Source organism: Solea solea, chromosome 2, assembly GCF_958295425.1.
Source record: "Solea solea chromosome 2, fSolSol10.1, whole genome shotgun sequence".
NCBI classification, from domain to species: domain Eukaryota; kingdom Metazoa; phylum Chordata; class Actinopteri; order Pleuronectiformes; family Soleidae; genus Solea; species Solea solea.
Window position 1 is genome coordinate 1,949,524 of NC_081135.1, and position 13,204 is coordinate 1,962,727.

At 43.2% G+C, this 13,204-nt stretch overlaps 1 protein-coding gene across 2 annotated transcripts in view; it reads right to left on the reverse strand.

Annotated features, from left to right (window-relative positions):
• Nucleotides 1-13,204, reverse strand: part of pard3ba (par-3 family cell polarity regulator beta a) — a 142,098-nt gene that overhangs the window by 85,332 nt on the left and 43,562 nt on the right. For both annotated transcript variants that reach the window (XM_058651980.1, XM_058651987.1), the window contains 5 exons: nt 13,172-13,204; nt 7,988-8,173; nt 5,179-5,340; nt 3,980-4,084; nt 22-118 (listed from right to left, as the gene is read on the reverse strand). The exon at nt 13,172-13,204 is cut by the window's right edge and continues 96 nt beyond it. In XM_058651980.1, coding sequence (XP_058507963.1) covers nt 22-118; nt 3,980-4,084; nt 5,179-5,340; nt 7,988-8,173; nt 13,172-13,204 — 583 coding nt within the window. The remainder of the gene's footprint in view (nt 1-21; nt 119-3,979; nt 4,085-5,178; nt 5,341-7,987; nt 8,174-13,171) is intronic.

The following is a 13,204-nucleotide window of genomic DNA, read 5'->3' on the forward strand; positions in this document are numbered from 1 at the left end:
TACTGCATGCAGTGTCCTCACCTCGGTCGTTGCTCTGTGAATAATTGTTGGACGTCGTTGGAAAGTCAAAGTTTGCAGATCTCGGCGTTTTCTGATAAACGTCGTGTGACTTTCGCTCCTGTCGACACAGACAGAGATAAAGAAGAAGGCGTTCTTATTAAACACAGTCGCTTTACGAGGGGTTTAATTATTAAACATTGATTAAAGTTATTCCTTTTATTACTCGGCAGCATTAGACTGACTTTATTCCTCTTTAATTTGTTTAGCTCACAGCAGACTGCCAATAAATAAATACATAAATAAATAAAAGCCAAGTTGTTTTGGATGAAATGATCTGTTAGAGGCAATTAAATCCTCATTTCCTCCACAATCACAGTTCCCTACGAGATTGGGAACGAAGCGGTAACCATGGAAACGGGGGGAGAGCCGACTCATTTACTGTACGAGACTCTTTCTGGTCCCTGTTATCAGCCGCATCTCACCTGTCGACATAAATCACAACATATCTATCCTGACGTCCATCCAGAGCCAATAATACTTCACTGATGAAAGACTTTGGGGGATAATTACTTCATTGCGACATAACAAACATAATTTGATGAATTGATTTAAAAGAGATGAGTTTAAAGTCTATAAATAGGCAAACTTCTATATTTAGGCGTTCCCCAGGGTTCCGTCCTTGGACCCCTGTTGCTTTTGTTACACATGAAAGACTTTCTTACAGTCTGTTATTTTCAAATGATGATTTTAAACACACTGATTAGAGGAGCTTTTAGTTTGTGTGTCACTTTGTGAACCACTTTTTCTCCCACACCAAACTCCATTGAGAAAATCAATGATTTTAGTTTAGGGCGACACAGGAGTGTGTTGATCCACTGCTGCCACCTTTAGTACGTTTAAATGTGTTATTGTGTGATTTCCATGTTTAAAAATTTCCATTCAGATTAACCTCAGTGACACAAACTGACCACAAGAGGCAGCAGTAGACCAGCAGCTGCTGTGTCCCTGTGAGCTAAAAATGTCTGTTTTCTCCATGGGGTTTGGTGTGGGAGAGTTTAACTGTCAAATAAAGCAGGTGGAAACACTAAATACTGGCAATAAAACGACAGAATTATGTTCATTAAAGAGACGACTGTCGGTCATTATCAGTGCAGTTTAATTAATTAGCTTGTTTGTTTGTGCTTTAGGTACAAAATATGATAAAATCTGATAATACGATGTGCCAGATTTTGAAGTCTTAATATCAAGATTTATACGTTATTTTTTAAAGATATGGACAAAAATGCTGGGAAAAAGAGAGGAATTTTGATCTACAGTGCTTTTAAATGTTAGATACTGTGATAAATACCAGTTTACCTCATAAATTCATTGCAGTTTATGTGATTTAGTACTTTTAAAGTGAAAAAGAGTCTCTGCAGCTCTTATTATAGCGTAAATAAACTCAAACAAATGCACAGGAGACAATTTAAACTGCTTTTTTACTGTAAAGGCACCTTGTGAGGTTTGTTCAGCGACTAGAAAGCACTCGGATATTTGATTAATTTTAAAGATATACTAACTTCTGCTCTGGGAAGTGATGTGGGAGCAGAGCTTTGAGGAAAAATGTGCATATTTAGAACAAACCTCTGAGTGGTTTCACTACAGGAGCAGTGGTGCTGTGATGAAAAAGATTCAAAATAGACAAGTTGATGATAAACGTGCCGTCTGTTAAAGATTAATATCTAAAAATTCTGGAAAATGTTCTGCTTCCAGATCTTGGAAACAGATGATATAATATTGAACGACACCTTTTTCACTGGCCTTGAATACAAGATAACATCATAAGACACAGCGTTGGATAATGAGAGGCGGGGCCCGGCTTTGAAGGAGTGCATGTCGCGTCCCAGAGGCGTCATTAGCACGTAGCATTCATCTGAATGTGTCACCACATCACAGCTGTCAATCATTCTCAGCTCACGTATAAGAGCGTCGTATTAATTTACATACATAATTCTGACGGCTCTGCCTGTGAGCGTGACACTAATCCCATAATATCCATCTTTACGTCAATCTAGAGCAGCCGATTGTAGCCAATAACACTTCACTGATGAAAGGCTTTGGATGATAATAACTTCATTGCGACATAATAAACATAATATGATGAATTGATTTAATAGAGAAGAGTTTAAAGTCTATAAAAAGGCAAAATTCTAGATTTAGGCGTTCCCCAGGGTTCCGTCCTTGGACCCCTGTTGTTTTTGTTACACATTAAAGACTTCCTTACAGTTTTTTGTTTTTTTCCAAATGATAATTTTTAACACACTGATTAAAGGAGCTTTTAGTATTTGTGTCACTTTGTCTGTGTGAGCTAAAAATGCACGTTTTCTCTATGGGGTTTGGTGTGGGAGAGTTTGTTGTACACAAACTTCATTTTCCACATTACTGACTTATGCAGGTGTTTGTCAAGTGTCTAAAATCTATTTTTCTACAGGCAAATATTCATTTATATGAGATTTTTCTTAGGTTGTGAACCGTGATGTGATTAAAAATGTTTCCTGGTGTCTGCTGCAGGTGAGAAGCACAGGAATAAAGAAAAGGCGGAAAAGAAAAAGAGACTCTGAGGGAAACGGGGACAGAGTGTCGTTTAATAAACAAGGAGTGAAGAGAAAAGAGGCATGCAGGAGATTTCACATGAGCTTTATTCAGCAGAGGAGAAACAGGCAGGTGAGACAGGAAAGCAACACGCTCATTTCTAAAGATAAAAAATAAAGGAAATTGAAAAGAAGTCGTTACACAAAAGAGACAAAAAACAGGAAAAGAGCAGATTCAGCCCTCACAGTTTGTAGAAAAGAAGTGGGTTTTAATCAGATTAAGTGAGTTAAAGTGAACGTGACAGAAAGGAGATTGTACACAGTGGAGAGTTTAATAAAGAAGCTCAAAGATCAGGGTGTGACAATTAGTCGTGTCGGCAAAGAGAAAGCGTTCAGTCACGCTAATGTGTTTCCACTTCATCAGAGAGGCTGAAAAAACATCATCGTTTCATAGAGAGTCGGAGCGTTTTTAATTCAATTCTCTTCATCTTTTGTTGCTTTATAATCACAAATGTCCTTTTATTAGGAACAGGAACGGGACAAATTGTGATCAATTGCAATAAAACCGTTTATATTTCAAATTGAGTAATTCAAAAAGCTCAAAATGTACCTTTTAATTTATAAAAAATCTTGTTTTTTTCTCACCGAATCGTAACGCTAAGTTATTTCCGCGCCTTTCAGAAACATTTTAAGAGCAGATTACGTACATTTATCGCAATAATACGATGAATTGCAAGGAAATTGCCTATTAGCTTTATTTTGAAAATCAAATCCTGCCCCCTTTTGGCAACCCTTATGGTCAAAGCTCCGCCCCCAAAACACTGAGTTTATGGTTACGAGACAAATAAAGGTAAGATGGCTGCATTTATGAACATAAATAATGTGTGGTAAGTGATTTTGAGTTTGTTTTAGAGCCGTTTTAAGTCTTTTTTTAAATAAATTATCATTATTTCACGGAAATATTGAATTTGTTTCCACGTTTACTTAAACACGGCGTGTCAGAGTTCACCAGAGAGTCTGAGCTGCTGTTTCCTGGTGTCGCGCGTGAAGTCGTAAACGTACGCGGACCTGTGTGGGCGTGTCCTGCCGTGAGGGGGCGGGTCTCCGTACATCTGGCCCGCCATGGCCCTGATGTTCTGCGTGTATGTGTTTAAGCTGTGGGACGCCAACCCAAACTGGTACATCGTACTCGGCCTGCACCGCCTCTCTTCATCATCATCATCATCACCGCTTTGCCTCTCGCTGTGGGGAAACCTGTACATGTATCCGCTGTGTGTGTGACTCTGACTCTCACACGCTCGCCTCCTCCTCGCTGTGGGGAGGAGGAGCGAGGAGGAGGAGGAGCGACGCGGCGGCGGAGGAGGCGGCTGCTGCTGCTGCTGCTGCGTGCAGGCGTCACTCACTCGTACCTGATTGCTGAAGCCGGCGTGGGAGTTGGATTGATGGGATTGATGGGATTGATGGGTGGTGGACATGTCTGTCCCTGTGTTTGATGTGGAGACACCACTGCCCCTCTGTAGACAAAGATAAAAAGATTTAAGGTAAAAACACGGCGATATTTGAGTCAATGAACAGCCTCAACAAAGAGCTCTTGAGGAAAATGAGGTACTGACACAATCTCAACAACTGGTTTGAGTCACTTAACAAATAAAATCTAGACCTGATTCATTTCACGACATCTTCAGAGCATGTTTCCTGCTTTTTCGTCACCATGAGAGAGCGTTTTCTGCCTGGAAACTGAAGTTTGGGTCACTTTTTAAAGCGCTCACTCTCCCACACCAAACCTCATAGAGAAAATCAGTGATTTTAACATCACAGCGACACAACAGCACACAGGAGTTGTTGATCCACTGTTGCCTCCATCACTATGTTCTAATGTGTTATTTTGTCCATTCAGGGTTTGAAATCCTTTGTTCAGATTGACCTCAGTGACACAAAGTGACCACACGAGGCAGCACTAGACCAGCAGCTCCTGTGTCCTGGGGAGTTAAAATCGCAGATTTTCTCTATGGGGTTTGGTGTGGGAGAGTGAGTGGTTTACAAACTTCAGTTTCCACTCAGAAACTAAAAAGTTTCACTTCTGAAGTTTCTGAAATCCATTTTTCCATATTTTCAGTGCAGTGAGTGCTAATAATTTGACCGTTCAACATGAAACAACACTTTTTATGATCAATACAAGCTTTCACTCGGATTTCTTTCATTATTTTTTATCTAAATGTGTCAGGCTGTGCATTCCACTTCATAATAAATAAATGTTACACTACACTCACACCAGGGCTCTAATAATCAATAAATCAACTATTTTGACAACTGATTAATCACTTTAAGGGTAGAAAGAAAGGAAATAAGCTTCTTAAATGTGAAGATTTAGCAAAAATATGACATATATTTTCATTTATTCTCATCAGTCTGTTTTTTTGCTGATAATAATTTAAAAAAATCAAATAAAAGGAAGATATTTCCCGGGTTCCTGCTTCCTCAGTTTTCCGTGGCGTTCCCAAATGAAGCTCTTCTTTCCATGACCTAAATGTGTCACCTTTATATTGTCTTTCAAACATCAAAAGCTTTATTTATACTCTGAAACAATGACACAAACAGCGGCGCGTACCTGCGCGGGCGCTCGCAGCACGACCAGCTGAATGCTTCCTCTGGCGTTTCCCTCCGTCGACATGGAGCGCCGCAGCGTTTCCATGGCAGCGTGGTTGGAGCGGCCGCACAGCGACTCGCCGTTGACGGCGATCAGCTGGTCGTTCCCGGACAGACGTCCGTCCTGTCGGGAGAGGAGGAAACAGAAAGATGAGATTAGGTTGGATTAGATTAGAGGTCAAACTTTCAAAATAAAAGCTTTCAAAGAAGAACGCTTGAATAAGACGAGACGTTGAATATAAAGGTTCAGGATGAGAGAAGAGAGAGAGGGGGGGGGAAAAAGATGTGGAGTTAGCAATCTGTGGAGAGTGGAGGAGTCGTGATAAATACATGCAGCAGCTAATGGAAAAGCCTCAGTGGCACTAAATCACTTCTAAGTGTTTTAAATAGCAGCACAGAGAGAGAGAGAGAGAGAGAGAGAGGGGGAGACAGAGAGAGAGAGAGAGAGAGAGAGGGAGAGGGAGGAATGCAATTTAAAGGGTAAAATGAAAAAAAAGGACAATAAAGATGAAGGCACTTTAAGACACACACACACACACACACACACACACACACACACTCTAAAGAGTTTCTTGGTGTGTGTGTGTGTGTGTGTGTATGATTGGTCCATTATGGTCAGCGCTGCCCTTTGACCTAATCTCATTAACAAGGCACCGTCTGGCCTGACCTTAAATACTGACTGGAACGGCCGCACGCACACACACACACACACAAGTATAAACACACACACACACACACACACACACACACGTATACACACGTATACACACACACGTATATACACACACACACACAGAGAGATCAAATGTGAGAAGATGATGAAAAAATCATGTTTTCATCTCAGCGTGTGTCTTTTTTCATGTACGCGTTTCAATTTTAATGTATTTTCTTTAAAAATGATCACATGACAACATCAGTGATCACATGACACGAGGGATGAAGCCGGGTTTTTCTTTAAATGTATAATTGAAGCTAAAACTCTTTAATGGAAATAGGTTACGAGTCTCTGAGAGACACGTCCTCGTCTCCTCGTCTCCTCGTCTCCTCGTCTCCTCCTGCTGTGTGTGTGTGTGTGTGTGTAAGTGATGCTGCAGCGTGTCATCAGATGTTTTAGCTGCTTTTCATTAGCATCAACACTGACACACTTACACACACACACACACACACACTCTGGTACAGCAGTCCTATTGAGGACACACACACACATAATGCATTCTCTAACCCCTTACTTTAACCTTAAGTCTGAAAAAGGCCTTTAAAGTTGTGAGGACCAGCCAAAATGTCCTAATGTTTTTTGGTCCTCATACACACACATTCTTGCACAGCAGCCTTTGTGGGGACACTCATAGACATAATGTGTTCTCTAAACCTTTACCTTAAGTCTGAAAAAGCCTTAAAAAAAGCATTGAAACGTGTATGTATGTCCTTGATTTCTATGGTTTATATGTTGTTTTTGGTCCTCACTAGGACACACACACAAACACTCACACACACTCATATTCCCTCATGTGTTGTGTTCCTGCTGAGAATCCTCACTTTTCAATTTTCTCTTATTTTTTCCGCCTCCTTCCACTTTTGTTCGACACTCAGATCGCCTCCCTCCCTCCCTCCCTCCCTCCTCACACTCGTTCACCTGCCGTCGTCTGTCAACACGCTTCCTCCCTCCTTTCCTTCCTCCCTTCCTTCCTCCCCTCCTCCCTCCCCGTGTCTTGTTCCCCTCTCATGTGGTATCTTGGCCCAGAAAAACAGTCGTCGGCGCGGTGGTGGCGGCGGCGTCGTAGCGATATCCACGCCGACATTGGTCTGAAGAGCGCCGTGTGTGAGCGCGAGCGGCCTGATCCCAGAGCAGCTGTTTATCTGCAGCACCACACTGTGCAGACCACAGAGCAGCGCAGAGAACAGCCTGATGCACTGAGGACGTGAAGTGAGCGCTGAGTGATGAAGATAAGACTCGTGCGGCGCTGATGTGACGACGACAAGTCAAGAGAAGGGTCGCGGTCCTCCAAGAAAGGCAGGAAATGTGATGGAAGTCCAAAAGAGATAAGAGGAAATGTCAGGGAGAGGAGGAAGTAGCAGACAGACGAGAGGAGGGGGGAAATATGCTGATTCTCCCTTTTGTTCCACGGAGTCAAAAGAACGAGATCCGCGTCTCTGGAGATGCTTCACATTCCTCATGTTTGATGTATTTTTAAAAAGGAGCTGCTGCTGCCGCTCTGATCGCAAAAAAGCCTAATGAGGCATTTAGAGACGATACGGAATCTTTTTATATTCAAATAGCACGAAAAAATAACACATTAGCACAAACATAAAATGTGAGAAGACATTTCGATTGTTGCTTTTTTTTTTACTATTTTTTTGGGGGGGATAGAGGTTACTTTTAGTTACTTAATCCACTTTGTAGAGTATAAATAAATCAATTAGCTGATGTTTGACACTTGAATGAGTTGGAAAAAAATGTATATTTAAAAGGTACATTGCAAAAATCTCTCCCACACCAAACCCCATAGAGAAAATCAGTGATTTTAGCTCACAGGGACACAGGAGCTGCTGGTCTACTGCTGCCTCGTGTGGTCACTTTGAGTCACTGAGGTTAATCTGAACAAAGGATTTCAAATGCAGAATTAACAAAAGAACACATGTGAATTTCCTGATGGAGGCAGCAGTGGATCAACAACTCTGTGTGCTGTGATGTTAAATCGACAGATTTCTCTATGGGCTTTGGTGTGGGAGAGTTAAGTGTTTAAACATGATGTTTGATAAAGTCTGTTCACCTTGTACGCGGCTCCTCCGTGGATGATGGACTTGATGAAGATGCCCAGGTCTTCCCCGGTCTCTCTGGACTTGTTGCCCTTCAGGCTGACGCCCAGTCCGGCAGAACTGGTCTCGTTGAGCGGGATCTCGTACATGAGCTGCTCCCTGCCGTCCTCCAACACCACGCTGGTCACCTCCTCGCCTTTCTGCAAGACAAGAGGACGCAGAGACGCGTGAGAGGACGCAGAGACGCGTGAGAGGACGCAGAGACATGTTTTCTAACATTACAATTGTTTTTAGTAAGATTTGTAACAACTTTTTGGATATTTTTGTACATTTTAGACACGGTTTGGTCATGTAAAGTTGTTTGTAATATTTGTACCACATTTTTATCACATTTTATAAACTCCAACACTCTTTGTTGACATGAAATGAACACTTTTCTGTAATATTACAACATTATAAGACTAGTTTGGTTATTACACAGTTGTTTTTGTGTATCATGCAACATTTCTGGTTATATTTGAGTAAGATTATTCAGGAAACTGGAGATTAGAGATTAGAATCTGACGTAAAAGAGAGAGGAGAGGAAAGAAGGAAATAAGAGGAGGAGAGAGGAGCAGGTGTTGTGTACAGGAAATAGAGATGAAGGTGTCGTGAGGAAAAGAAGAAGAAGAAGAAAGCTGATGTAGAGAGGTTATTCCATTTGGAGATGAAAGGCGCAGACGTTTCTGAAGGAAACATAATAACCTTTTCATACTTCCTCCTGCAGCGCAGAGGGGGAGGAGGAGAGAGGGGAGAGGAGAGAGGAGAGAGGGGAGAGAGGAGAGAGAGGAGAGAGGAGAGAGGAGAGAGGGGAGAGGGGAGAGGAGAGAGGAGAGGATGGTAGACGGTGGCGCAGAGGAGCATTTAAAAGTAATAACCCATCCCTGAGGTAAACCCACGTCTCATTCACACTCCCTCCCTCCTTCTTCACTCTTTACATTTCAACCTAATCTCTCAATCTCCCTTCTCTGGGATTTCACTCCTCTTCCTCCTCCTCCTCCTCCTCCTCGTGCTCCATCTCTGCTCTCTACAGGTTCCTCTCTGTCTGCGTCTCACACCCACTGCTATTTAATCTAAGGAAAATGACCGCGGTGGCAGCGGCGGTAACAGCATCAGTGCAGCGAAAATGAGACGGAGGAGGGGAAGAAAGAAAGGAGAACTGTCTGTGATTAGAAGGTAAAATGGAGAGCGGGGGTTTGAAAAAGAAAAAGAAAGGAAAAGAAATGGCAGGAGAAGCAGGACCAGAGGACCAGAGGACGAGAGGACGGGAGGACCAGAGGACGAGAGGACGAGAGGCGCCGTGAAACCACTTCAGTCCAAGGCTTTATTCTCATTACAGGGGAGAGAGGAAAGAAAGGTTAAGTGTGTGTTTGTCGAGGCTGAGAGTAGCTGAAAGCTTCATTCATTCATTCATTCATTCATTCATTCATTCATTCATATCAGGGAAATAAATAACAAACCCTTGTCACAGGTTTAAACATGATAGTTCAGGTTTTTTAAACCAACCATTTTAACCACTGCTGCCTCCATCACTGAGGTCACATGTGTTCAGATTGACCTCAGTGACACAAAGTGACCACACGAGGCAGCAGCAGACCAGCAGTGAGCTGAAATCACTGATTTTCTCTGTGGGCTTTGGTGCAGGAGAGTGAGTGGTTCACAAACTTGAGTTCTGAGATACAGTTGTAAACATGGAGCCTCGTTTTAAGTGTCTAAACTCAGATTCAGGAGACAAACGTGTCCTCCAGCTCGCCGTGTCGTCCTCCTGTCCCCCCCATGTCCCCCCCATGTCCCCCTCGGTGTCGCCGGCGCTCTGTTCTGCTTCGCCTGGGTTTGTTTAATTAAAACACCAGCGTGCTGAAAAGCCTCCGGGCGGGAGGAGACGCTGGGTGATTCAGAGAGAGTCAGCGAAACCTGGACCTGGTCTTCGTCGTCAGAGTTCATCACTGACTTTTACAAAAGTCTCTGTGAGTGACTCTGATCGTGGAGTGAGACCTGGGAGGTCTTTTCAAATCTGATCCTCGTCTGATCCGACAGCAACACACGGCGAGGTTATTAAAGCCTGTTTATTTATTTATATTTAAATCTACACACACACACACACACACACACACACACACACACACACACACACACACACACACACACACACACACACACACACACTGTCCTATAGCGTCTGAGACGGCGTGGCTCCGCGCTGTGGCCCCTCCTCCTCTGTCTTTAACAAGCTTTTAGCCGCGGGGAGAAAGAGCTCGCTCTTCAAAAACACAAATGAGGAAACAAAGAGGAGCTTTTTCTTACCCCAGGGTGGAGGAGAGAGGGGGAGAGAGGGGGGAGGCGATTACACTGAGGCTTTTGTCGCTGAGGATTTGTAAATGGGGGTTTTTATAAAGCGCTGAGATTAGCGGTGAGAGCGACATTCAATTAAGATGAGATCTCACACCCGCGCGGCAACGGAGGAGGAGCCAATTAATCGTCTTAATGTCTGCGTCCTCGCCGCTGTACACCTTTAGGAGGGAGGGGGGGGGGGAGAGAGAGAGGGAGGGAGAGAGAGAGAGGGAGGGAGAGAGAGAGAGGGGAGAAGAAAAGTGAAGTCTGTGTGATGTCACAAAAGTTTCAGGTTTGCAGACGAATCCACACGAATGAAACAGAAAGTTCCTTTAACAGCGAGCGCATCGCCATGGTTACGCCAGCCGTCTCTGAGAAGCTGCACGTGGACATGTGATGATTAGCTTCTGATCGGAATGATTCTCCAAAGGTTTCAACGTGGATTAAAAAGACGGCATGACAGAGATTACATAATCTGTAATCTGTGCACGCCCTCTGACCTCTGACGTGTGGCCAGTTCTCTCGTGTGTGACAATGATGTAAAAATCTTCTATCATGAACTTAAATATTTCCATATTTGTTATCAACGTTTAGAACTCTTAATCTTATTTATGCTGAAAAGTGTTTTTTTAGATGTGGAAACTTTCTCTCAATCTCTTCGTCTTCCTCCACAATTATATCAACGACGTTAGCAAGACAGACGGTGTGGTTGGTTACCACGGAGACGACTGGAACCTTCCACCGGAGCTTCAATTCAAAAAAACATGAGACGAGTTTTAAAGACTTTCAGGCCAAAAACAGTCAGAAATATGGACGACGGAGGACAGCGGAGGACAGCGGAGGACGACAGAGGACAGCGGAGGACAGGGGAGGACGACGGAGGACAGCGGAGGACGACGGAGGACAGCGGAGGACAGCGGAGGACGACAGAGGACAGCGGAGGACAGGGGAGGACAGCGGACGACAGAGGACAGCGGAGGACAGGGGAGGACAGCGGACGACAGGGACACACACGGTGTCAGAGGACAGATCAGAAAGAAGACAAACGGAGGACAGAGTCACTCTCTGCTCGTCGACCTCTCGTCCTGTGACGTGACCTCTAGACTCTGAGGGTCAAACATGTGCGGACTGACCTCTGTATCCTGACACTGACACACACACACACACACACACACACACACACACACACACACACACACACACACACACACACACACACACACACACGCACACACACACACGCACACACGCACACACAGAGTCCAGAGTCTGTAATAACAGGTCAATCACCGTGGTTACGTTTGTTAGCGGCGATTTACGGCAATAAAACAAACAAAGTTATGATAAAATAATTCTAAATAAATAAGTAAAGATTATTCTCAGCTCGTTCAGATGTAAAAGTGTGATAATGAACTGGTGATTTGCATCTGCTGCTGCTGCTGCTGCTGTTGTTGTTGTTTATTTGTGTGTGTGTGGGTTTGTTAAATATTCATGAGCTCGCCCACGCTCTGACCGTCCAGATGGTCTGGTCCACGTCTCCTCGTCTTCGTCTTCGTCTTCTGAGGACGAATGGTCGCTCCACACTTTAGCTTTAACGGTTTTCATTTAGAAAATAAAAAAATGAAGACTCGACTGAGAATTTAAAGATCTGTGAGTTTAAATTCACACGGTTCAAATTTAGAAGAGAAACTGTGTTTAAAAAACAACAACATCATGAAGCTACTCTGTAAGTAAATAATCCAGAATATTAGAGAACAAGCCTATAATTTTATCCTACACGATCAGAGATTAAATTAGTCTGTGAACGGGTTGAATCAGATTTACAGGACATACAGGTTTCTATTCAGATTACCTGTGCCTGTGTGTGTGTGTGTGTGTGTGTGTGTGTGTGTGTGTGTGACGAGACGTTAATGAGGGAAACGTGTGCAATACATTTAAAAAGTAAGAAATCTCAGCTATGAGTCAGAATCTTTGATTTCTGACATTAATCAAACAAAGTAAAAACAAAAAAAAGTAGTAAATCTGAGATTTGAGTCTCAATTCAGAAATGTGAGAATTCTGAGGGAAAAACACAGAAATCTGGGATTAAATTCTGTGTTTATCCTAGAAACCTGAGGAAAACATGGAATACTGAATTCTTAGGGAATATTTTCATAGGAAAAAAAATAAATCCTAGAACTCTGAGAAGAAGAAAAAAAGTCAGGAATTATGGGATTAAAGTCAATATTCTGATTTTAATCTCAGATTTAAATTGTTTTTTCACCTCAGATTTCAGAAAGAGAGTCTGAATTATGACTTAAATCTCAGAATTCTGGCTTTTCTTTTTAAAGTTTGTGTCCAAAAAAGTTTCCACATGTGGTAATCCTAATCCTGTGATGTAGTTTCAAGATTGTCTGTGTGTGTGTGTGTGTGTGTGTGTGTGTCTTTGAAGTAGAAGAACAATAGAGAACAGAGGAGAGAGAATAAAAGTGCACAGGCAGAAACATCATGTACAGAGGTCAGAGGTCACCGCTCTGTGTGTGTTTATTGATAAAACTGTGTGTCAGCTACACGCGACCCCTGACCCCGTCAGCTGGGACAGGTAAACGCTCACTTAACACCCGCGCGTGCGTGTGTGTGTGTGTGTGTGTGTGCGTGACTTCCTGTGGCGTGGCTGTATCAACACAGCAGAGTGGGACAGGAAGACGGGAGCGTGCAGTGGGTCAAGGACACGTCAAAAAAAACAAAACAATGACGACCACAAAAAACATGAGTGACACAGCAAAGATGAAGGAGAGAGGAGGAGGAGGAGGAGGAGGACGTGTGTGTGTGTGTGTGTGTTGTCGTACCAGTTCTCGTGGCAGGAAGACGTCGTCCTGTCG